This window comes from Hylobates moloch, unplaced genomic scaffold (assembly GCF_009828535.3).
Source record: "Hylobates moloch isolate HMO894 unplaced genomic scaffold, HMol_V3 SCAFFOLD_9, whole genome shotgun sequence".
In the NCBI taxonomy this organism is placed as follows: Eukaryota; Metazoa; Chordata; class Mammalia; order Primates; family Hylobatidae; genus Hylobates; species Hylobates moloch.
Window position 1 is genome coordinate 8259424 of NW_026652284.1, and position 24254 is coordinate 8283677.

General features: G+C 48.6%; 1 protein-coding gene across 3 annotated transcripts in view; it reads left to right on the plus strand.

Annotated features, from left to right (window-relative positions):
• The first annotated feature begins 9196 nt into the window (after window positions 1–9196).
• CA6 (carbonic anhydrase 6) overlaps window positions 9197–24254 on the plus strand; it is a 29828-nt gene continuing 14770 nt past the window's right edge. The window contains exons 1-4 of one of the 3 annotated variants that reach the window (XM_032760958.2): window positions 9197–9294; window positions 12580–12759; window positions 20404–20552; window positions 22168–22260. In XM_032760958.2, the coding sequence (XP_032616849.1) occupies window positions 9204–9294; window positions 12580–12759; window positions 20404–20552; window positions 22168–22260 (513 nt within the window). In that variant the 5' untranslated portion in view covers window positions 9197–9203. The remainder of the gene's footprint in view (window positions 9295–12579; window positions 12760–20403; window positions 20553–22167; window positions 22261–24254) is intronic. The other 2 variants (XM_032760959.2, XM_032760960.1) reach the window with 2 other exon arrangements.

Consider the following 24254-nt stretch of genomic DNA (forward strand, 5'->3'; position numbering starts at 1 on the left):
ATAAAAGAAAAAAATATGATAGAAGTTTGTGTGGGCACTAAGTAAAAGACTGCATATTTCTTTTTTCTTTTCTTTTTTTTTTTTTTTGAGACAGAGTCTCACTCTGTTGCCCAGGCTGGAGTGCAGTGGTATGATCTTGGCTCAATGCAACCTCTCTCTCCCAGGTTCCAGCGATTCTACTGCCTCAGCCTCCCGAGTAGCTGAGATTACAGACACGTACCTGGCTAATTTTTGTAGTTTCAGTAGAGACAGGGTTTCACCACTTTGGCCAGGCTGGTCTTGAACTCCTGACCTCAGGTGATTCGCCTGCCTCGGCCTCCCAAAGTGCTGGGATTACAGGCCGGAGCCACTGCGCCCAGCCACAAGACTATATTTCTGATGTGGAGCTTCCCTCTACATGCCAAACTGTGATTCAGCCAAAAGTTGACTCTTGTATCTTGGGTGAGGGAGGCCACATTCAAGGAGTGCTGCTCCCACTAGCTCCTGGCAGGCTGACCACATTGGGTCTTTTTTTTTTTTTTTTTTTTTTGAGACTGGGTCTCAGTCTGGTGCCCAGGCTGGAGGGCAGTCGCGTGATCTCAGCTCTGCCTCCTGGGCTCAAGCGATCCTCCCACCTCAGCCCTACAAGTAGCTGGGACTACAGATGCGAACCACCACACCTGGCTGGTTTTGTTTGTTTGTTTTTGAGATGGAGTCTTGCTCCGTCACCCAGGCTAGAGTGCAGTGGTGTGATCTTGGCTTACTGCAACCTCTATCTCCTGGGTTCAATTGATTCTTCTGCCTCAGCCTCCCAAGTAGATGGGACTACAGGCGTGCGCCGCCATGCCCAGCTAATTTTTGTATTTTTAGTAGAGACAGGGTTTCACCATATTGGCCAGACTGGTCTCGAACTCCCGATCTCATGATCTGTCCGCCTCAGCCTCTCAGAGTGCTGAGATTACAGGTGTGAGCCACCGTGCCTGGCCCCACCTGGCTAATTTTTGCATTTTTTGTAGCGATGGGTTTTCACCATGTTGCCCAGGCTGGTCTTTAACTCCTGAGCTCAAGTGATCCACCCGCCTCAGCCTCCCAAAGTGGTAGGATTACAGGCATGGCTCACATTGGGTGTTTGACCCCGCTTCTCCCTTTACTGTTTTGCAGGTTACCAGGACTTTTCCAGTCTAGTCAGCTGACTCTGGTCATATCACTGTGACCATTAAGAGCTCAGAAAAGTTCCTGGCAATAGTACATTCTTTGGACAAGCTACCCCTTGTTCATTTGGCTTCTCTATGACCCTCTTCGTTCCTGGTATATTTCATGATATTGCTGAGTTATTACTCCGTTCTCTGAAGTCTAAATCCAATTTTCAGCAACTCATGGTTTAATTTATCTTGGTAATTCCCAATATCTTTGTGGTGGGCTGAATAAAGACCCCCCAAAAATGTCCACATCCTAATCCCCTGGAACCTGTGTACATAACATTACAGGGCAAAGGGGACTTGCAGATGTGATTAAGTCTCATCTCATCATCCTGGATTATCTGGGTAGACCCTAAATGTAATCACAAGGACCGTAATATGAGGGAGGTCAAGAAGATCAAAGAAGGGAGTGAGGGAGGGGGCAGTTAGGAGCTGGTTAGGCAGATAGAGAGGGAGGGTCTCTGGAGAAGGACAGAGAGGGACAATGTTCACAGGAACAACTGAAGAACAGCTAAGGGGAAGAAATGTGGTTAAGAATTTCCCCTTGTGCCAGGATGTTGCTCAAAAGTGACTGTCCAACCAAGGTGCAGGTGCAATAAATCAACCTAAATGTCCTTCACTTGACCCAGCTCATTATAATGTCATTAACATAACATTAGCATTGTGGTTTTAGCCCCCCTGTGGGTTTTGTTTAGGCACTCATGGATAATAACCAAGATGGAGTCACTCTGGCCAACCCCAGGCATATACAGATGCAACACTCCTAGGAGGGAATTTTACCCTCCCATTTGAGCAAAGCGCACAAAAGACTTCCTGGCTTCTGCGGCATAAAAGACACAGAACTCAGCCCTGTTTCTGGCAACTTGCTTTTGTTGCAGTAAACTGAGGAATGGAGAGACCAATATGAGAGAAACAGGAGAATTGTTTATTTTTGGTATGCACTGGCTCAGTGGACTCACATCCAAAAAGGTGAGCATTGAACAAAGACAGAGCAGGGTTTTTATAAGTGGCCTTACAGAAGCAAAACAAAAGCAGTTAATCATACAGTGACAGGTCACGTAATCTATAGCATAACATAACTTGTGACCTTGCATAGCTGGTGGCCTTGTAGCTGCACTGAAAGAAAAACAAGAACTGGCTCAATACAGACATTTGTAAAACATAATAATGCTTAAGAAGACTGAGAAAAGAGTAACAGTAAAAGAATCTGTCTTTCTCTCTTTTTTTTTTTTCCCCTCACCTTGCTCTGGAAGCAGGCGAGTGTCTGGAGCCCATTCCTTTGGCCTTGGCTATTCCGACAGTGTTATAACAGTCCTTGAAATGAGCTTGCTAGGCAGAGGAAAACTTGTTCTTTTCTTTTTCGTTTGAAACCTTGCCTTGCCACATTCTGGGCCTTAGCTTTTACTTTTCTTGGAGTGAATAAGTGCAGTACGTATTCTTATTATTGTTATTTTAAAATTTCTGCCTTGCTTTCAAGACTCCTCTCTTTGCTGAGAGTTTTCCTTTTGTTTAATAAATCCTGTTCTATTCTACTCACTCTCCACTGTCTGTGTGCCTTATTCTTCTTGGTCGTAGAGCAAAACTCGGACCTAGCTGCGCTAAGGACTAAGCAAACTACAAAGAAAGCAAGGGATTGGAGTGATTCAAGGAAGAGGCCACGAGCCAAGGAATGCAGGTGGCCACTAGAAGCTGAGAAATGCAAGGGAACAGATGATCCCCTCAGAGCCTCTGAAGGAGCCAGCCCTGCCCACACCTTGACTTCAGCCCAGTGAAACTGGTTTTGAATTTCTGACCTTTAGATCTGTAAGAGAATGAACTTGTGTTGTTTTAAGCACTGAGTTTTTGGCAGTTCGTTATAGCAGCAGGAAACGAATACAATCCTCTGCTTGCATAATCGGTCCCTTAGGCATGAGGGGAGGGTGAGGACTTATTATGCATTTGATCAGGAAAGGTGGATTTGACCTGCTTATTGACCAGGGAAGGGTGGAGCTGAAAGACATACAAACCTGCCTTGCAGGTGTAAACTAGGGGTGGAGCATACTGAAGAGAAATAAGCAAGACTGGCCTACTAGGGGTGGAGCATACTGAAGAGATATAAGCAAGACTCATGGATAATAATCAAGATGGAGTCACTCTGGCCAACCCCAGGCATATACAGAGGCAAAACTCCTAGGAGGGAATTTTACCCTCCCATTTGAGCAAAGCCCACAGAAGACTTCCTGGCTTCTGCCACATAAAAGACACAGAACATAGAACTCTACTTCTACAAGAAGTAGAAGGTAGAGCCAGCAGGAGATACAAACAGAACATCCAATTCTCGTGGCAGGAGGATGGTGAGTTTGCACAGAGAAGGGGCACAGGATGTTGATGGCAGGCTGAGCTGTAAATATTTTTAGGTATTTGCTTCCTATTTTGCTTATACCTAAATTAATGATAGAAAAGAGGATTTCCACTAGGGTTTTGGGCTGATTGCTTTTGGATGTAGGTTACTGGTACCCAGTGGGGAAGAGGATAGAGACAGAGGAGGAGATGCCTGTTGGGAGTCAACCCTACCCGACAGGTGCTGAATTCCAGGAGGATGTGTGAGGCTGGAGATGCTAAGGCTGGGGAACTCATCACCAGGAGGCTAGTGAGAGAAAGCGAGGGCCCCCCCGTGGAGTTGGACCTGACTGTAGCTGGATATTCTGCGAGTGGGTTAGTTCACACAATGACTTACTTGTGTCGATGCTCCATTTATATGGATATAGCTGAAAGTCAGAAAGGAAATAGAAATCTGTGAGTTTAGCATTGAAATGCTGAAGGCATTTCAGAGTGTGTGTATTTTAGGTAGAGGATAGTCTCTGGGCTGTTGGCTTAGCTCTATCCATTCTTCTTGTATATGTAATTCTAAGAAGTGTGGTCATCTGCTTTCTGCCAAACAGATGAGGAAGCCAGGAGATGAGAACAGACAGACAACCCTAAGAGGCAAGAGCTGGAAGCCTATGTTAGAAATGCTAATAGTGGCCGGGCGTGGTGGCTCACACCTGTAATCCCAGCAGTTTGGGAGGCCAAGGCAGGTGGATCACCTCAGGTCAGGAATTCAAGACCCGCTTGACCAACATGGTGAAACCCTGTGTCTACTAAAAATACAAAAATTAGCCAGGCGTGATGTTGGGCTCCTGTAATCCCAGCTACTTGGGAGGCTGAGGCCGGAGAGTTGCTTGAACCTGGGCGGTGGAGGTTGCAGTGAGCCGAGATCACGCCATTGCACTCCAGCCTGGGCAACAAGAGTGAAACTCCATCTCAAAAAAAAGAAAAAAGAAAGAAAGAAATGCTAACAATGAAAAACTAAATCAATACACAATGGTACCTCCAGCTGCTCCTGCCGCTCAGCCCTTCCCAGGAACTTCCCAATCTCCCTACAATCCACCAATCCAGGGTTAACTCTTGGCATAGCAGGGAGCTTCCAGACTTTCCTCCACACCAATTCTGGCTTCTGTCCTGATTGGTTATGTCCCAGCCTTATGGATACCCATGAGCATAGACGTCCATTACTTTAGGAATCAATTAAGCTAGCTAACTTTCCCCTCTCGGTATCTGGTAAAAGAAATCCAAAAACATTACAGTTAGGGGTCATTTCTTTCCTTTCTTTCTTTCTTTTTTTCTTTTTTCTTTTTTTTTTTGAGATGATGGAGTCTCCCTCCTGAGCCTCCCGAGTAGCTGGGATCACAGGCACGTGCCACCATGCCTGGCTACTTTTGTATTTTCAGGAGAGATGGGATTTCACCATGTTGGCCAAGATGGGCTCGAACTCCTGACCTCAAGTGATTCGTCCCCCTTGGCCTCCAAAAGTGCTGTGATTATAGGTGTGAGCCACTGTGCCTGGCCAGGGGTTGTTTCTTGCAGGGAGAATTATATATATATGTTATATGTTATATGTTATAGGCCCAGCAGACATCCGTATATTACAATGCAGGAGAATAATTGATGTTCATATTAGTGGGACTCAGTCATTAAGAAAAGTTTAATAAAATTCAGCTTTATCTATTTAAAAATGTACCGTACATTTTAGAGGTTTTAATCATCTTGATGCTTACATAGGATTGAGCCTGTAACCATCTAGAACTTACTTGTTCAGAGTGACTCATTCTTCAGGATGAGCTCACACTCCCGCATGAAACAGAACAATAGCCTTTCTGTGTTACTTACAGCCAAGATATGCATATTCTTGTGTGGCCAGACTCTTTCTTTTTTGTTTGTTTTTTTGTTTTTGTTTTTGTTGTTGTTTTTGAGACAGAGTCTCGCTCTGTTGCCCAGGCTGGAGTGCAATGGCGCGATCTCAGTTCACTGCAACCTCTGCCTCCTGGGTTCAAGTGATTCTTGTGGCTCGGCCTCCCAAGTAGCTGGAATTACAAGCAGGCACCACTATGCCTGGCTAATTTTTGTATTTTTAGTAGAGACGGCGTTTCATCATGTTTCCCAGGCTGGTCTTGAACTCCTGACATCAGGTGATCCACCCATCTCGGCCTCCCAAAGTGCTGGGATTACAGGTGTGAGCCACCGAGCCCGGCCTGCCAGACTCATTCTTTTATGCTGGTCCTGTGCAGCCTGGGCTAATGGTGCCTCCCTAGTCATTTGGTTCATCATCTGTCCCTGCTCACCTGGGCTGACAGTGCTTCCCTGCTCACCTGGGCTGATGGTGCCTTTTTCCCCACCTGGGCTGGCCATGCCTCCCTGCCCCCTTCTTTTTCCTTGCCTCAGTGGGCCTTGTCAAGGGGCAGTGGTAGAACCAAGGAAGAACAAAGGCTCCTTTCTCCCTTTGACCTTACGTTGTAATAATGATAAGCTTGTCAACTCATCTCAGACAGCCAATCCAACCATAGGCCCTAGAAAATAGGAGTTTAGAATTAAAAAAACAACTTTGATCAGCCAAGGATATGGTTGGATGAAGGCAGAAGGAAGCTCATAGCATAGAGAGACACGCTAAAAATAAAAGCAACAAAAACAGAGCGGACATAGGTCATGCACCTGTTGTCCCAGCTACTTGGAGGGGATGAGGTGGAAGGGGGTGCTGAGGCGGGAGGATCACCTGAGACCTGGGAGGCTGCAGTGAGCCATGATTGCACCACTGCACTCCAGCCTGGGCAACAGAGTGAGACCCTGTCTCAAAAAAGAAACCAAAAACCAAAAAAAACAACAACAACAAAAACCCACTGCCACCACCACCAACAAAAGCAAACCCAAACAAACAACGTGCCTCCCAAATCCAAGAGGAAGACTCATGTTCAAAGGTGATGGAAAATTTCAGGGTTGAAGTAGACAAGGAGTCAGAAAATAGGCAACACTACTGACCGTACCTGATTCTGGGTCCAGTATGTCCTTGGCAGGGTGCTGCATAGCGAAGGGAGGGGACCCTCTCTCTAGAAATGTGTCCTCGTTGGCAGATGGCCTTACTACTCCAAGAGCCCATCATCTGATCTGACTCCCTTATTGCCTTAATTACTCACTTTCACACCGATTCTCAACACCAGCCAGGTCAACAGGTTGCTGGCCAGCCCAGGCTCTCGACTGAGCAAAAGGCAAAACCAGGGCAAGGCTTCAGATGTGATCTGCACAGCAGTTCTGCGGCGGGGCTGCTGGCATCGCAGCTTCACAGACGCAGTATGTGCACTGTATTTTAAGGAGCTGTGTGAGGCAAGGAAAGTCCCAGAGCTCTCCTGGGAAGCCCCAAATGCTCACCGCAGGGCAGTGAGACCCGTGGGGCTGGGAGCTGCCAGGAGTGGTGGGCCCTCTCCATTTCACTGTGCTCTCCCGCAAGCACTCCTCTCTCTGACTCTCCAGGGCTCTTTCCTTCCTCCCTCTCTGGGCAGTCTTGCCCTCCTCCTTGGCCCAGGCTTTCTCTGAGCTCCTTTCCACTCCAGTTCCCCTCACCTGGGCTCATCCAGTCCTCCCAGGCTTCCATGACAGCCTGACATTTTGGTCTCTGCCCGCCTGCAGCTCCCTGATTCTTTCTGGGTCTCCCAATTCAGATTCCCAAGAAAAAATTCAGATGACTGAGTTCATGTTTTCCTGCCAGTTTGATGTCGAGGGTCCCGCCCGGGCTTGTAAAGCGTCTTGCTCTCCTCAGCAGAGGTGGGACCTTGTGATTTACAAGGTGGCCCTTTCCACAGGGCTGGGAGTCAGCAGGTGGGCGTCACTGGTTTAGCAAGGACAGAATAGTAGGTTTCGCATTTTTGCAAATAAATGGTCCATAAGCTGGAGATTGAAGGATTTTTTCCTCCAGTTCCCTCACTAACCAGCTGGGTGGCAATGATAAGTCACTTCCTTTTCCTGTAAAATGAGGGGTCTGAATAGATGCTAATGCCATTTGCTACACACCAGGCACTGCTCCAACTACTGCAGGCACATTTATTGCTGAATCCCCACAAAGGAGGTGCTATCACTAACTCCTTTTAAAGAAAGGAGGCAGCCAGGTGCGGTGGCTCATGCCTGTAATCCCAGCACTTTGGGAGCACGAGGCAGGAGAATCGCTTGAGTCCAGGAGTTTGAGGCCAGCCTGAGCAACATGGTAAAAACCTATATCTACCAAAAATACAAAAATTAGCAGGGCATAGTGGCATGCGACTGTGGTCCCAGCTACTTGGGAAGCTGAGGCAGGAGGATTGCTTGAGTCCAAGAGAAGTGAGCTGAAATTGTATCATTGCACTCCAGCCTGGTGACAGAGAGACACCCTGTCTCAAAAAAGAAAGAAAGAGAGAAAGAAAAGAAAGAGAGAAAGGAAGAAAGAAAGAGAAAAAAAGAAAAGGAAGGAAAGCTGAGGCACAGAGCACTGAGTTGCCCATGGTCACACAGTTAGCAGGTGGCACAGATCCGTCTAGTTTCAGAATCCTTGTCCTTGAATATGCTTTGCTCTCTCTCTGAGATTCTTTCAGCTCTTGAGCTTTAGAAATGGAAGTTTCCAGCAAGATCTTTGCAGCAGCTGCTGTTCTCTATTAAATGACAGCGCGGAGTCTTTGAAATATTCGGGAGAGCCTAGGTTCACCGCTAACATCCTTGCTGTGAAGGCCTGCTGCCGTTTGCCATTCCAGGACCGAGTGGACAATGTGTTAAGCTAGGCCAGGAGGGGGTTCGGCTCCTCACAACAAGGCAGGGGCGGCCGTTTGTGTCCGGCAGCGTGGTAGCCCCCCTGCAGGAGCTCCGGCTACCTTTTGTGTTTGACCCTGTGGAAGGGCATGGGAAACGCTGGCCTGTCAGCAAGCATAAACTCAAAAGTTTCTCCTTCAGCTAATTTCAGGGACTGTCTAGCCAAGTGAATACACAGGATTAGGTAATCCATGGATCCTGCGAGGGCAATTGGCTGATTGGCTTAGGTGTGCCCAAGTGCCCTGCAGGTGTCAGAAGAAATCCATGCAGAAACGCAGACGCCCACACCAGCTTGAATGGCATAAAGGCACGCATTGGAATGTGGCTCATGAGCTGGGACCCAGGATCAACCACTGGTTTAAGGAGAGGACCGTGAAATGCCCAAACATGGAGGCCAGGCCATCTCCCTGGGTGCCCGGCTGAGGGCAGCCACGTGTCTGCAGCGGTGGCTTGTGTCCGTGACTGAGACTGGCAGGGTTTGCAGGCAGTGGTGATCCCATCAGCAGTCCCCAGATCTCCAACATCAGGAGAAAGAGCATGGGAAGTCCGACAGTCCAGGAAAGTCCTTCATCCTGCTTCTCCCTGCCTTGGGCCTTTTCCCATTTCCGCGGTCACCTGTTCACAATGGCTGCACTGTGTGGCCCTTCAGGTATTCCTAAGACACTGAACAACCAAACCCATGGGCTGACCAGATATGAAATTGATGTGGGAGGAGATCAGGCAGGTGCTGGGCTGCCTGGCCCAATGCACGGAGCCAGAAGTGCTGTTGTGGGGAGGGTGTTATTGTTTTAGTGGGAGCAGCAAAGGGTGGTTTAGCCAGCTGGGCGGATCACTTGTAAATTGTTATTTACAGTTTCTGAGCCTTTAAAAGAAGAGTTTCGCCGGAATCAGTCTTCATTCCAGATGTGCAGCACCATGAGGGCCCTGGTGCTTCTGCTGTCCCTGTTCCTGCTGGGTGGCCAGGCCCAGCATGGGTCTGACTGGACCTACTCAGGTAAGCCCCTAGCTTCTGCACACTCCCTCAGTTACCCTCACACCCTTACAACAGGACAAGTGCCCTTCTTTTTTTTTTTTTTTTTTTTTTTAGACAGAGTCTTGCTCTGTTGCCCAGGCTTGAGTGCAGTGCAGTAGTGTGATGTTGGCTCACTGCAACCTCCGCCTCCCAGGTTCAAGTGATTCTCCTGCCTCAGCCTCCCGAGTAGCTGGGATTACAGGTGCCTGCCACCATGCCTGGCTAATTTTTGTATTTTTAGTAGAGACAGGGTTTCACCGTGTTGCCCAGGCTGGTCTCGAACTCCTGACCTTAGGTGATCTGCCCACCTCCCAAAGTGCTGGGATTATAGGCATGAGCCACTGCGCCTGGCCAAGAGTCCTCCTTTAGGGCATTTCGCAGGATGGCCAGGCAGCCCACCTGCCATCTGTTGGGGGTCTGCTCATTGTGGCTTCAGATGTTACCTTTTCAGTGTCTCAGAAGGTATGGAGAACAAGCTGAACTTAAACTTCAAATAAGGAAAAGAAGGAAATAGCTTTCCCCTTCATGAACTCTTGATTTACTTACAGGCTTTTTGCTTTAAATTTTTTTCCATCCACTGTGTTGGCTGGTTCAAAAGCACACTCACTGCTTCTCTTCATAAAACCATTTGCTTTGTTGGTCCGCGTAAGTGGAAAATAAATTTCTTAGAAAAGATTCTCGGTAACCCCACGGAAGGTGCTGTGGGGTTTGTGAGACCTTCTTTCTTGGAAATTTCATGGTAGGCAGTTTACCCAGAACATCTTGACATAAGGACCCAGTTCCCTTTGGTCTGTGGGCTGCCAAAACCAGAAGTTTGTTTTTTTTTTTTTGAGACAGAGTCTTGCTCTGTTGCCCAGGCTGGAGTTCAGAGGCGCCATCTCGGCTCACTGCAACCTTTGCCTCCCCGGGTTCAAGCGATTCTCGTGTCTTAGCCTCCCAAGTAGCTGGGATTATAGGCACTCATCACCAAGCCTGGCTAACTTTTGTATTTTTAGTAGAAATGGAGTTTTACCACGTTGGCCAGGCTGGTCTCAAACTTCTGACCTCAAGTGATCTGCCCACCTTAGCCTTCCAAAGTGCTGGGATCACAGGCGTGAGCCAGCGTGCCAGGCCCCAAACCAGACTTTTAAAATGTGAAATGTACAATCCTGGCATTCAACGTGGGTTCTGGTCCACATGTGAGCCAAAGCTAGAAGGCCATGTCTGTGGGGTTTGTGGACACTAAACAGCCCTTTCCAGGGGAAGTGAGGAGAGCTTCTTCCCGCGTCCCCCTCCTTTCTGTACGGGACCACGGATTGGGGCCCATGAGGAGGCTGGTGCCCACCGGCCGATGCAGGAAGTGAGACAAACATCTGCTTCCTGCAAAGTCCGCCCCAGTTCAGCTGCTCCGGAAGCATTCCTTCAGGGTGAACGGGACGATCTGTTAAGTCAAGGCAACAGAATTAGGGACATCCTGGGAGGTTCAGAAAGTCCAGCCAGCTCTGGCCAACCGCTCTGTTCCTGAGCACAGTGATCTTACACATGGCAGTGCCTCGGAAGCCTGGGGCATTCTGCTTCACTTGGCCAAGCAGTGCAGGAGGGCGTTCAGAGGTGAAGGAAGAGAGAATTCAGACAATGAAGTCCTTGTGCTCCCCAGGCTCTGCCCAGCCTCTGAGACAGTGGGCTTCCTGGAAAACTACTAGGGGCTCCGGGAGAACTTGAGAGTAGCTTTCGTAAATGCCTTCCAGGAATACCTGAGAGATGTCCCAGTATTGACAGTGCCCTGGGCCAAAGATCTTGCTCTGAGAAGGCGTTGTGCTACAGGCTTCGTGCCTTGATTACAAACCAAAAAGTGGTCAGAGGCCCTGGTATAAACATCTTTTTTTTTTTTTTTGAGAGTTTCACTCTTGTTGCCCAGGCTGGAGTGCAATGGCACGATCTTGGCTCACTGCAACCTCTGCCTCCTGGGTTCAAGCGATTCTCCTGCCTCAGCCTCTCAAGTAGCTGGGATTAAGGGCATGTGCCACCACGCCCGGCTGATTGTTTTGTATTTTTAGTAGAGACGGAGTTTCTCCATGTTTGTCAGGGTGGGTCTTGAGCTCCCGACCTTAGGTGATCTGCCTGCCTCAGCCTCCCAAAGTGTTGGGATTACAGGCGTGAGCCACCGTGCCCAGCCACAAACACCTTTCTTAAAAGAAGCTGTGTACTCACCACACAGCTCCCCCCGAACAGGGAACAGAGGTGGGATTCTCCATGTCACATGGCTGACACCAGCTCCACAGCTGTTTGGGGGCCAAGTCACCTATGATGACGACTCACCTATGTTACTCTGTCCCCTGTGATTATCAACCCTCTCTGAAAAGATAAACTTTCTCCTTATGAGTTTTAAAAAAGTACTCACTCTAGGTTGTCCTGGAACCTCATGCTTCCTTAGTTTCCCTGAATCCGTAAATGTAGACACCTAGATGGTCTTTACCATACTGGGAATCCATAAAAGGGGCTGGAGCAAGAAAATAGTGGTGGGGGGTTCCTGCAGCATGGGGAGGTGGGGGCTGTGTTCCCGTTGGGGGCATGGAAGGACAACTGGGCCCTTGAGAGGAAGTGAGGAAGAGGCCCCTGGAGCAGCACAGGAATAGCAAAGCCAAGGATCCCTCCATGCATTCATCAGCTGGAAATAAGTCAAACGAGAGCAAAAAGTTATGTATAAAAGACTCTCAGGCTGGGCGTGGTGGCTCACACCTGTAATCCCAGCACTTTGGGAGGCCAAGGTGGGTGGATCTCCTGAGGTCAGGAGATAGAGACCAGCCTGGCCAACATGGCGAAATCCTGTCTGTAATAAAAACACAAAAATTAGCCAGGAGTTGTGGTGCATGCCTGTAATCTCAGCTACTTGGGAGGCTGAGGCAGGAGAATCTCTTGAATCTGGGAGGCAGAGGTTGCAGTGAGCCAAGACCGCACCACTGCACTCCAGCCTGGGTGACAGAGCGAGACCCTGTCTCAAAAAAAAAAAAAAAAGGTTTCATTGATTTCAAAACACTAAGTCTTGTTCACCCAGGGCCAGCAGTTGCCACAGGAAAGTTAGAGGTTAGCACCAAAGCCCCCCAAACACCAGAGTCCTTGGAGTTGACCTTGTTGTCTTTTTGGCCTCCTTCTGGGGGCCATGCTTCTGCTTTCTGGAAGGTGCCTCTGTGGGTCCCCGCCCAGCAGGCCCTGGCCTCTGGCCTGGTGAGGTTCCTCCAGAGTGGGCTCAGCCAGGCAGCCCCTTGAACTGTCTCTCTCCTGTCTCAGAAGGGGCACTGGACGAAGCACACTGGCCACAGCACTACCCCGCCTGTGGGGGCCAGAGACAGTCGCCCATCAACCTACAGAGGACGAAGGTGCGGTACAACCCCGCCTTGAAGGGGCTCAACCTGACAGGCTATGAGACCCAGGCAGGCAAGTTCCCCATGGTCAACAACGGCCACACAGGTAAGGGGAAGGGGTGGCGAGGGGCTCCAGTCCACGGGCAGCCCCTGGCAGCCTGCAGGGGAAGGCAGGTGACACGTGTCCCTGCCAGGAGTGGCTTGCACAGAGACACAGAGCACAGCCTCAGAGCTGGAGGCCTTGAACATAAGGGTCGAACATGAGGGCTGACCGGCCCCGAAACCTAGTGGCTCTTCCAGAGAGGGCAGCATCCGTCTTTCAACTCAACTCCCTGCTGGTCCCTTCCTGCCGCGTTATCCCCTTACCTGAGCTCACCCAACCCACCCAGCAGGTGACAGGCAGGACAGGCCGTGCTGCCGAAGCCACCCTTCCCACGGGGGCTTTCTGTCCGTCAGCTTGGGTCAGCTTTTCCATATTTCCTATATTGAGTCTATTCAGCTCAAAGCACCTGACAGGTAGGACCAGGGTTTCTCAGAGTTTTAAGAAGGAAGCTCTGGTTTTCTGCTCCCTACAAGAAAGAAGGCGAAGGTCAGACAGAAAAAGCAGGACCGTGGGGATGCCCCACTTCAGGAATCCGATATGAGAAACTGTACATTTTATTTATTTATTTATTTTGAGACAGAGTCTCACTCTGTTGCCCAGGCAGTGGCGTGATCTCGGTTCACTGTAGCATCCACCTCCTGGGTTCAAGCGATTCTCCTGCCTCAGCCTCCTGAGCAGCTGGGATTACAGGCACGCACCACCACGCCCGGCTAATTTTTTAAAATATTTTTAGTAGAGACAGGGGTTTCACCATGTTGGCCAGGCTGGTCTGGAACTCCTGACCTCAAGTTATCTGCCCATCTCAGCCTCCCAAAGTGCTGGGATTACAGGTGCGAGCCACCACGCCCGGCCTGGAAACTGTGAAATCTGTGCTTTGCTTGTGCAGAACATCCTCCTGATTTTTCCAAGCTGGCTCGACTCCCCTGAGCCTCATGACCACCCCAGGAGGGGGCATTTTTTAGGTGGGAAGTCTGAGGCCTCAGGAGGTTGAGGAACTCACCCAAGGCCACACAGTGTCTAATGGCCAAGATGGGCTCACACCCCCAGATGTTGGGTTTCTTGGCCAAATCCTTCTTAGGTACTGCACTCTCTCTCTCCTGCGCTGGTTGAGATACTTCCCTGCCTGCCACACAGCGATAGGACAGTCACTGGACTTGGCCAGGCATGGTGGCTCATGCCTGTAAACCCAGTAGTACTTTAGGAGGCTGAGGTGGGAGGATCACTTGATGCCAGAGTTTGAGACCAGCCTGGGCAACTTGGTGAGACTTCATCTCTACAAAAAATCAAAACATTAGCCAGGAGTGGTGGTGAGTGCCTGTAGTCCCAGCTACTCGGGAGGCTGAGGTGGGAGGATCACTTGAGCCTGGGAGGTCAAGGTTGTGGTGAGCCGAGATCACCACTGCACTCCACCCTGGGCAACAGAGCGAGACCCCGTTTCTTTAAAATAAAAAAATAAAAGGGTCACAGGACTTAGTTTTCTTATCTTGCACAATCAAGAAAATAAAACCAGCCTGGTGAGGTGGTTCATGCCTGTAATCCCAGCACTTTGGGAGCCCGAGGTGGGCAGATCACCTGAGGTCAGGAGTTCGAGACTAGCCTGGCCAGCATGGTAAAACCTTGTCTCTACTAAAAATACAAAGATTGGTTGGGCGTGGTGGCACGTGCCTGTAATCCCAGCTATTCAGGAGGCTGAGGCAGGAAAATCGCTTGAACCCAGGAAGCAGAGGTTGCAGTGAGCCAAGATCACGCAGTTGCACTCCAGCCTGGGCAACAAGAGCAAAACTCCATCTCAAAAAAAAAAAAAAGAAAGAAAGAAAACCGATTGTCCTTTATAGGGCTGGTGAAAGTAGCAAATTGGAGAATGAAGCTCTGTCTGTAAAAGGACTCAGGTTTATGTGGCCAGGAGCCCTGAAATACACAAAGAATGAACAAAAGCCTCATTTTCATCATAATGTCAAGCTCTTGTTTCCAAAATTACTGAGGCTTCCAGATTGGCAGGCTGAACTCTTCCTCCCCTCCTTGTCCTCTCCTTGTGGAGAAGGGGTGAAGCACAAAGACCAAAGGCAGTGGCTTCGTTCACCCTCCCTGGACAGCAGGTGGGAAGCAATCAGTGATGGAGGATCTCTATGGGCAGTCCTTGCTGAGTGCGGGCTTCGTGCTGAGGGCCCAGAAGAGGGAAGGCATGTGGAAGAGAAGAGCTCAGCTTCCCAAGGGGCTTGCAGCGGCTCCCTCCTCCCAATTTCCAGAGGACCCTGTACCTTCTTCCTTTAGGGCTCTGCTCAAATTTCTGTGGTCCAGAAGTCTGTTTCTTTGGGGTTCTCACCTCACACAACAGCATGTCGGACACTAGAGTGGACCCAAAGTTCACATTAATTATATATATATTAAAAAAAAATTTTTTTTTTGAGATGGAGTTTTGCTCTGTCGCCCCAGCTGGAGTGCAGTGGTGCAATCTTGGCTCACTGAAACCTCCACTTCCCAGATTCAAGCGATTCTCCTGCCTCAGCCTCCCTGGTACCTGGAACTACAGGCATGTGCCACCACACCCAGCTAATTTTTGTATTTTTAGTAGAGATAGGGTTTTGTCATATTGGCCAGGCTGGTCTCGAACTCCTTGCCTCAAGAGATCCGCCCACCTCGGCCTCCCAAAGTGCTAGGATTACAGGCACGAGCCACTGCGGCTGGCCATAATTCTATTTTTCGATGTAAAGGGTTTTTTTTCTGAGACGGAGTCTCACTCTGTCACCCAGGCTGGAATGCAATGGCATGATCTTGGCTCACTGCAACCTCTGCCTCCTAGGGTCAAGCAATTCTCATGCCTCAGCCTCCTGAGTAGCTGGGACTACAGGCGTGTGCCACCACCCCCAGCTAATTTTTGTATTTTTTGTAGAGATGGGGGTTTCAGCATGTTGGCCTGGCTGGTCTCGAACTCCTGACCTCAAGCGATCCACCCACCTCAGCCTCCCAAAGTGTTGAGATTACAGGCATGAGCCACCGTGCCCGGCCTGATATAAAGTATTTTGAAAGATTTTTATAATTTAGCTTTTGAAGTTATTTGGCTATTGCCACTGGCTACTTTTCAGCAAGCTCCAAGCACATTCAGGAATACTGAAGGGGGGAAAAAAAAAACTAATCTACAAACTTTGAATCTGAGATTTTGATGAACACTAAGCTTAACAATAAAGTTGACATGATGTATTAAAGATTTGTTAATTTTTGGTTTTGCAAGGTTCTTTTATTTGAGACGAAGTCTTGCCCTGTCACCCAGGCTGGAGTGTGGTGGCGCGATCTTGGCTCACTGCAACCTCCGCCTCCCGGGTTCAATCGATTCTCCTGCCTCAGCCTCCTCAGTAGCTGAGATTACAGGCACGTGCCACCACGTCTGGCTAATTTTTGTATTTCTAGTACAGACGAGGTGTCACCATGTTGGCCAGGCTGGTCCCGAACTCCTGACCTCAAGTGATCTGCCCACCTCAGCCTCCCAAAGTGCTGGGATTACAGGCATGAGCCACCACGCCCAGTCAGGTTTTGACAGGTTTCTAATCACATGTATCGAGCAATCATTTCAGTGTCATGAAAATCCTGTGTTCCACCTGTTCATGTCTCCCTTCCTTCCTAAACCCTGGCAATCACTGATCTTTTTATTTGACCTATAGTTTTTCCTTTTCCAAAATGTCATATAGTTGGAATCACACAGCAGGCAGCGTTTTCTCATTGGCTTCTTTCACTTAGTAATACGCATTTAAGTTTCCTCCATGTCTTTTCATGGCTTGATAGCTCATTTCTTTTCAGTGCTGAATATTCCATTGCCTGGATGAACCAGTTTATCCATTCACCTATCCAAAGACATCTGGGCTGCTTCTCAGTTTTGGCAATTATGAATAAAGCTGTTATAAAATCTGTGTGCAGGCCAGGCATGGTGGCTCATGCCTGTAACCCCAGCACTTTGGGAGGCCAAGGTGGGAGGATCACTTGAGCCCAGGAATTCGAGACCAGCCTAGGCAGTGTAGTGAGACCTACAAAAGTAATAAAAAAATTAGCCTGGCACGGTGGCTCAAACATACAGTCCTGGCTACTTAGGAGGTTGAGGTCCGAGACTCACTTGAGCTTGGGAGGTCAAGGCTGCAGTGAGCTATGATTGTACCACTGCACTCTAGCCTGTGTGACAGAGAAAGACCTTCTCTCCAATCAATCAATCAATCAATCAATCAATCAATCAATCAATCAATTCCATGTGCAGGTTTGTGTGTTTTTAGTCCATGTGGGTAAATACCAAAAGCTTGCTTGATTGCATAGTAATGTCAGAGGCGTTTGAACCAGAGTGACCCCATCTTGAATGGGGGGGTGGGTAAAATAAGGCTGAGACCTACTGGATTGCACTCCCAGGAGGTTAAGGCATTCTCAGTCACAGGATGAGATAAGAGGCTGGCACAAGATACAGGTCATAAAGCTTGCTGATAAAACAGGTTGCAGTAAAGAAGCCTGACAAATCCTACCAAAATCAAGATGGCCATGAGAGTGACCTCTGGTAGTCCTCACTGCTACACTCCCACTAGCGCCATGACAGTTTGCAGATGACATGGCAACCTCAGGAAGTTACCCTATGTGGTCTAAAAAGGAGAGGCATGAATAATACACCCCTTGTTTAGCATATAATTAAGACATAACCATAAAAATAGGCAACCAGCTCCAGCTGCCCTTGGGGCTTCTCTGCTTATGGAGCAGCCATTCTTTGTTCCACTACTTCCGTTTTTTTTTTTTTTTTTGGAGACACAATCTTGCTCTGAGGCTGGAGTGCAGTGGTGCTATCTTGGCTCCCGGCAACCTCTGCCTCCCGGTTCAAGTGATTCTCGTGCCTCAGCCTCCCAAGTAGCTGGGTTTACAGGCGTGCACCACCATGCCCCGTTAAGTTTTGTAACTTTAGTAGAGATGGGGTTTCGCCATGTTGGCCAGGCTGGTCTTGAACTCCTGACCTCAAGTGATCTGCCTGCTTTGGCCTCCCAAAGTGCTGGGATTACAGGCGTGAGCCACCGCGTCTGGCCTATTCCTTTACTTTCTTAATAAACTTGCTTTCACTTTATTCTGTGGACTCACCCCAAATTCTTTCTTGTGTGAGATCCAAGAACCCTCTCTTCTGGTCTGGATAGGGACCACTTTTTGGTAACATATAGACCAAGTTGGAAAGAATTGACATTGAGATAGTATTAAGTCTTCCTATCTGTGAACATGGAATATTTCTCCACTTATTTAGTTCTTCCTGATTAATTTCATTAGTTTTGTGATTTTCCTTATACAGACTTTGTCCATATTTTGGGGCTATTTTTGTATTTTTAGTAGAGATGAGGTTTTGCCATGTTGGCTAGGCTGGTCTTGAACCCCTGACCTCAGGTGATCTGCCTGCCTTGGCCTCCCAAATTGCTAGGATTACGGGCATGAGCTGCCGGGCCTGGCCTCCTCGTTTGAAAATTAAATTTAAATTAGATTCAACATTTTAGTAAAGAGAAATTCAAATTGAAACACAGGCTGTTGAAACAAAGACAAATTGCTACAAAATTTCTAAAACGAACTCCCAATTTCTCTGTTTTGCTGCAGACTAGTAACAGTCGGTGGGCCGGCACTGATTCATTAATATATATTGCCCAGGTGCCGTGGCTCACCTTTAATTCCAGCACTTTGAGAGGCCAAGGCAGGCGGATTGCTTGAGCCCAGTTTGAGACCAGCCTGGGCAACATGGTGAAATTCTGTCTCTACAAATAAACTTAAAAATTAGCTGGACATGGTGGTGTGCCTGTAGTCCCAGCTACTTGAAGGGTTGAGGCAGGAGGATTGTTTGAGCCTGGGAGGTCCAGGCTGCAGTGAGCTGAGGTCATGCCACTGCACTCCAGCCTGGGTGACAGAGTAAGACGCTGTCTCAATAAAAAAATTTTTTAAAAAGCACAGTAACAGGCTCAGGGTTGTGGCTCTTTTCCAAGTGGGCCTGTGTGGGCCTGTCAGTGTCACCAGAAGTAACACATTCCGTCTCCCGGGAGCTGTGTTTTGGGGAAATTGTGAGGACCTCTCTCATTTCTTCTGTGGCGCTTACTGTCCATATAGGGAGCTCTGCTCGGGTCCTCAGCTCCTCGGCTCCCGTCTGCTTTCAGCATTGCTGACCTTGCACACCTTCTTTTAAGGCCCTCCGTTCTTTTCTTGCAAGCGTTGATTTCTGAGGCCAGCCACATCTCAAGCTCTAAATACAAAGCAATTTTTCTGCCAAAGGGCCGGTGAAAACCTTTCAGGCCAGATTACTGCATTACAGCACATTACGTTATGAATTTAATCATAGCTCCCCGCTCCTTTAGACAATTTGGAAACGAAGAAGGGGGCACGTGACAGGTTTTAAATACCTCATATTTGCTATCTTTTAAGAAAATGTTCTTGTTTACAGCCACCATTGATGACTTTAAATAGGAAGATCTTGCGGGGTGCCGTGGCTCACGCCTATAATCTCAGCACTCTGGGAGGCTGAGGAGGTCGGATCACTTGAGGTCAGGAGTTCGAGACTAGCCTGGCCAATATGGTGAACCCCTGTCTCTACTAAAAATACAAAAATTAGCTGGGCATGGTGGCATATGCCTGTAATCCCAGCTACTGGGGAGGCTGAGGCAGAATTGCTTGAACCCAGGAGGCGGAGGTTGCAGTGAGCCTGGATCATGCCACTGCACTCCAGCCTGGTTGACAGGGCAAGACTCTGTCTCAAAATAAATAAATAGGAAGATCTTGCTCATGAGACACATGCCGTCTGGCCCTTTCCAATGCCGAAATTATATCCTCATAGATATTTTTCTTAGTCAGTTTTCTTAGTAACTGAGTCCATTTTTTCTTTTTGTGTAGTTCATTCCAAAAGGCAGAGATTTCAGCTGGGCGTGGTGGCTCATGCCTGTAATCCCAGCACTTTGGGAGGCTGAGGCAGGTAGATCACTTGAGGTCAGGAGTTCGAGACCAGCATAACCAATATGGTGAAACCTCGTCTCTACTAAAAATACAAAAATTAGCCAGGCATGGTGGTGGGCACCTGTAGTCCCAGCTACTCGGGAGGATGAGGTGATAGGATCCCTTGAAGCCGGGAGTTGGCGGCTGCAGTGAGTTGCTGCAGTGAGTCATGATCATGCCACTGCACTCCAGCCTGAGCAACAGAGTGAGCGTGAAAAAAAAAAAAAGAAAACAGTTCTAAGAGCCCCACTTCCTATTCTTATACTTCGGCAAATTCCAAAATTGGCCAGAGATAGAGAGTAGAATTCTAGTTTCCAAGCCCATTGGCCATAATTTTTCAGGACCTTCCCTTTCCCTGGGACCAGCAAGCTGGACCTGCCACTGTGTGGTCCTGCCTCTGGCCTGTTGGTTCTGGGCAGGAAGGAGTGTGCTAGGGAGAGGCACTTGCCCAGCCTGGTTTACTCAGTGCCTGGCCTCCATCCTGACCTCACCCTGTGCCCTGTGTGCAAACGCCTCTTCTCCTTTGGTGACCCTGCCCATGGCATTCTAAGCCAGTCTATGGTATTGGCTTGCCCTGGGCTCAGACAGGTGGGAGGTGAGCAGGGAAGCTACCCAGCCTGTAGGCCTGACCCCTCTGTGTTCACCTACTCTGCTCTCAGCCCCACCTTGTCTCTCCAGTGCAGATCAGCCTGCCCTCCACCACGCGCATGACAGCGGCCGACGGCACTGTGTACATAGCCCAGCAGATGCACTTTCACTGGGGAGGTGCATCCTCGGAGATCAGCGGCTCTGAGCACACCGTGGACGGGATCAGACATGTGATCGAGGTACCTGAGGACCCCCACTGCGTCCTCTTTCCTTTGAACCCCATAGTCACTTTTCTTTTTATTTATTTATTTTGAGACAGAGTCTTGCTCTGTTGCCCCAGCTGGAGTGCAGTGGCACGATCTCAGCTCACTGCAACATCCGCCTTCTGGGTTCAAGCAATTCTCCTGCCTCAGTCCCCCGAGTAAATGGGATTAGAGGCACCCGCCACCATGCCCTACTAAGTTTTGTATTTTTAGTACAGACAGGGTTTCACCATTTTGGCAAGGCTGGTCTCGAACTCTTGACTTCAGGTGATCCACCCGCCTTGGCCTCCCAAAGTGCTGGGATTATAGGCGTGAACCACAGTGCCTGGCCGTCACTTTTCTTATTAAAATAGCCAAGGCCGGGTGCACTGGCTCATGCCTGTAATTCCATCACTTTGGGAGGCCAAGGCAGGGGAATTGCTTGAGCCCAGGAGTTGTAGATCAGCCTGGGCAATGTAGTGAGATCTTGTGTCTACAAAAAAAAAAAAAAAAAAAAAATTAGCCAGGAGTGGTGGCGCATGCCTATAGTTCCAGCTTCTGAGGAGGCTGAGGTGGGAAGATCGCTTGAGGCCAGGAGGTTGAGGCTGCAGTGAGTCCTGATCATGCTGCTGCACTCCAGTCTGAGTAACAAAAACAAAAACAGCCAAAAGACTTTGTGCAATGGTAGCAGTTAAGTCATCCTGAAGTTAAGTTTATTTTTTATTCACTCAGCAACTATTGACAGATCACCACTTTGTGACAGGGGTTCAGGCAAGGTCCTGCCCTCACAGAACTCAGGTTGGCAGGACTTCACGGCCCACAGGGTGTGGCAAGCCCTCCTTTGTTTCAGCTGGATTTCTATGTGTTAGATTTTCTTTTTTTTGTTTTTTGAGACAGAGTTTTGCTCTTTTGCCCAGGCTGGAGTGAAGTGGCGTGATCTTGGCTCTCTGCAAACTCCGTCCCCTGGGTTCAAATGATTCTCCTGCCTCAGCCACCCGAGAAGCTGGGATTACAGGCACCTGCCACCATGGCCGGCTACTTTTTGTATTTTTAGTAGAGACGGGGTTTCGCTATGTTGGCCAGGCTGGTCTCAAACGCCTGACCTCAAGTGATCCACCAGCCCCAGCCTCCCAAAGTGCTGGGATTACAGGCATCAGCCACTGTGCGTGGACTGTGTTAGATTTTCTGAGTTCCCCCTTTTGCCAGAATCCATCCATAGGATGACTACACATTAACAGTGGTTGCCTGGGACAAGGGGCGCAAGCTCACTCTCCCTGCAAAGTCCCCAGACACCCCAGGAGAACCCAACGGCCTTATGTGATCCCTTCAGACTCTGCCAGCTTATCTGCCTGGAGAGAGGTGTGGTTGAAAATGGCCTGGAACTGCCATCTTCCAGAATCCCACTCTTGCTCTTTCCATTCTTGGGGAAGTTGCTGCTCTGATAGATGGGATTTGCAGCCCAGATGGAAGGAGATGGAGGTCCAAGTTGCTTGTGTGGAACAGTCTGAGGCCTCAGACGGAGCACCTTTCTTTCTCTCTCTCCTTCCCTGGAAATCTTAAGCATTTGAATTTCTATGAACTGCCCTTGACCCACTCTACCTTGCTCTTACAGATTCACGTTGTTCACTACAATTCTAAATACAAGAGCTATGACATAGCTCAAGATGCGCCAGATGGTTTGGCTGTACTGGCAGCCTTCGTTGAGGTAAGCAGAAACTACCCATGTGTGTCTGCATTTGAAGTTATAGGGTGATGTCCAAACAAGGTGTGAAGTCTAGTTGAACAGTCTTCTTTATTATCCCTCCTCATCTTTTCCTGAGCTCACAGTTCTTGGAAATATTGACTCGATGGAAGATCACTGTGCTCCTTCTGTGCTGTCAATCTCCGGACCTTGGTTAACGTGGACAAGCTGACTTAAAAGAGCTGGAATCCCAGAGGGGTTGGGTAGACACAAATTGTTCGAAGGGCAAGAGGAAAACTGCAACCCGATCAGACAAAGGCAACACCTCTGCATTTCCTTTTCTTTTTTTTTTTTTGGGATGAAGTTTCACTCTTGTCACCCAGGTTGGAGTGCAGTGGCACAATCTTGGCTCACTGCAACCTCTGCCTCCCAGGTTCAAACGATTCTCCTGCCTCAGCCTCCCAAGTAGCTGGGATTACAGGCGCCTGCCACCATGTCTGGCTAATTTTTGTATTTTTAGTAGAGACGGGTTTCACTATGTTGACCAGGCTGGTCGTGAACTCCTGACCTCAGGTGATTCACTCACCTTGGCCTCCCAAAGTGCTGGGATTACAGGCATGAGCCACCGCGCCCAGTCAACACCTCTGCATTTCTAAGAAAGTCTAGATGGTGGGGCTGGGCGTGGTGGCTCACATCTGTAATCCTAGCACTTTGGGAGGCCAAGGTGGGTAGATCACTTGAGGTCAGGAGTTCAAGACCAGGTTGACCAACATGGCAAGACCCCATCTCTACTACAAATACAAAAATTAGCTGGGCATGGTGGCAGGCGCCTGTAATTCCAGCTACTTGGGAGGCTGAGGCAGGAGAATCACTTGAACCCGGGAGGCAGAGGTTGCAGTGAGCTGAGATCACGCTGTTGCACTCCAGCCTGGGCAATAAAGCCAGATTCTGTCTCAAAAAAAAAAAAAGAAAGCTGGGTGTGATGGCTCGCACCTGTAATCCCAGCACTTTGGGAGTCTGAGGCAGATGGATCACCTTAAGTCAGGAGTTCAAGACCAGCCTGACCAACATGGGGAAACCCCATCTCTACTAAAAATACAAAAGTAGCCAGGCGTGGTCGCGCACGCCTGTAATCCCAGCTACTTAGGAGGCTGAGGCAGGAGAATAACTTGAGCCCAGTAGGTGGAGGTTGCAGTGAGCTGAGATCGTGCCATTGCACTGCAGCCTGGGCAACAAGAGTGAAACTAAAAAAAAAAAAAAAAAAAAAAAAAAGCCAGGCACGGTGGCTTATGCCAGTAATCCCAGCACTCTGGGAGGCCAAGGCAGGTGGATCACCTGAGGTCAGGAGTTTGAGACCAGCCTGACCAACATGGAGAAACCCCGTCTCTACTAAAAATACAAAATTATCAGGGCGTAGTGGCACATGCCTGTAATCCCAGCTACTTGGGAGGCTGAGGCAGGAGAACTACTCAAACCCAAGAGACAGAGGCTGCAGTGAGCCAAGATAATGCCACTACACTCCAGCCTGGATGACAGAGTGAGACTCCGTCTCAAAAAAAAAAAAAAAAAGTTGGGCATGCAAAGAAATAGGAAAATGTAATCCATACTTAGGAGGAAAAAATAACTCAGAACAATCTATAGAAACTGACCTGAGTGGACCCAGACTGATTAAGCAGACAGGACTTTAAAACAACTATCAATGCTGTGGCTGGGAGAAAAATTAAAAAAAAAAATAACTATCATAAATGTTTGAAGAATGAAAGGAAACTATGTTCAAAGAATTGAAGGAAAATATGATGACAATGACTCAAAAAAGGAATCTCAATAGAGAAATAGAAACTTTAAAGATGCACCAAATGGAAAGTCTAGAGTTGAAAAGTACAATAAACAAAATGGAAAAAAATCACTAGATGGGCCCAAAGCAGATGTGAGGCAGCAGAAGAAAAAAAGAATCAGTGCGTTTGAAGATAGAGCAATGAAATTATCCAATCTGAAAAAGAGAGAAAAAAGACAGAAGA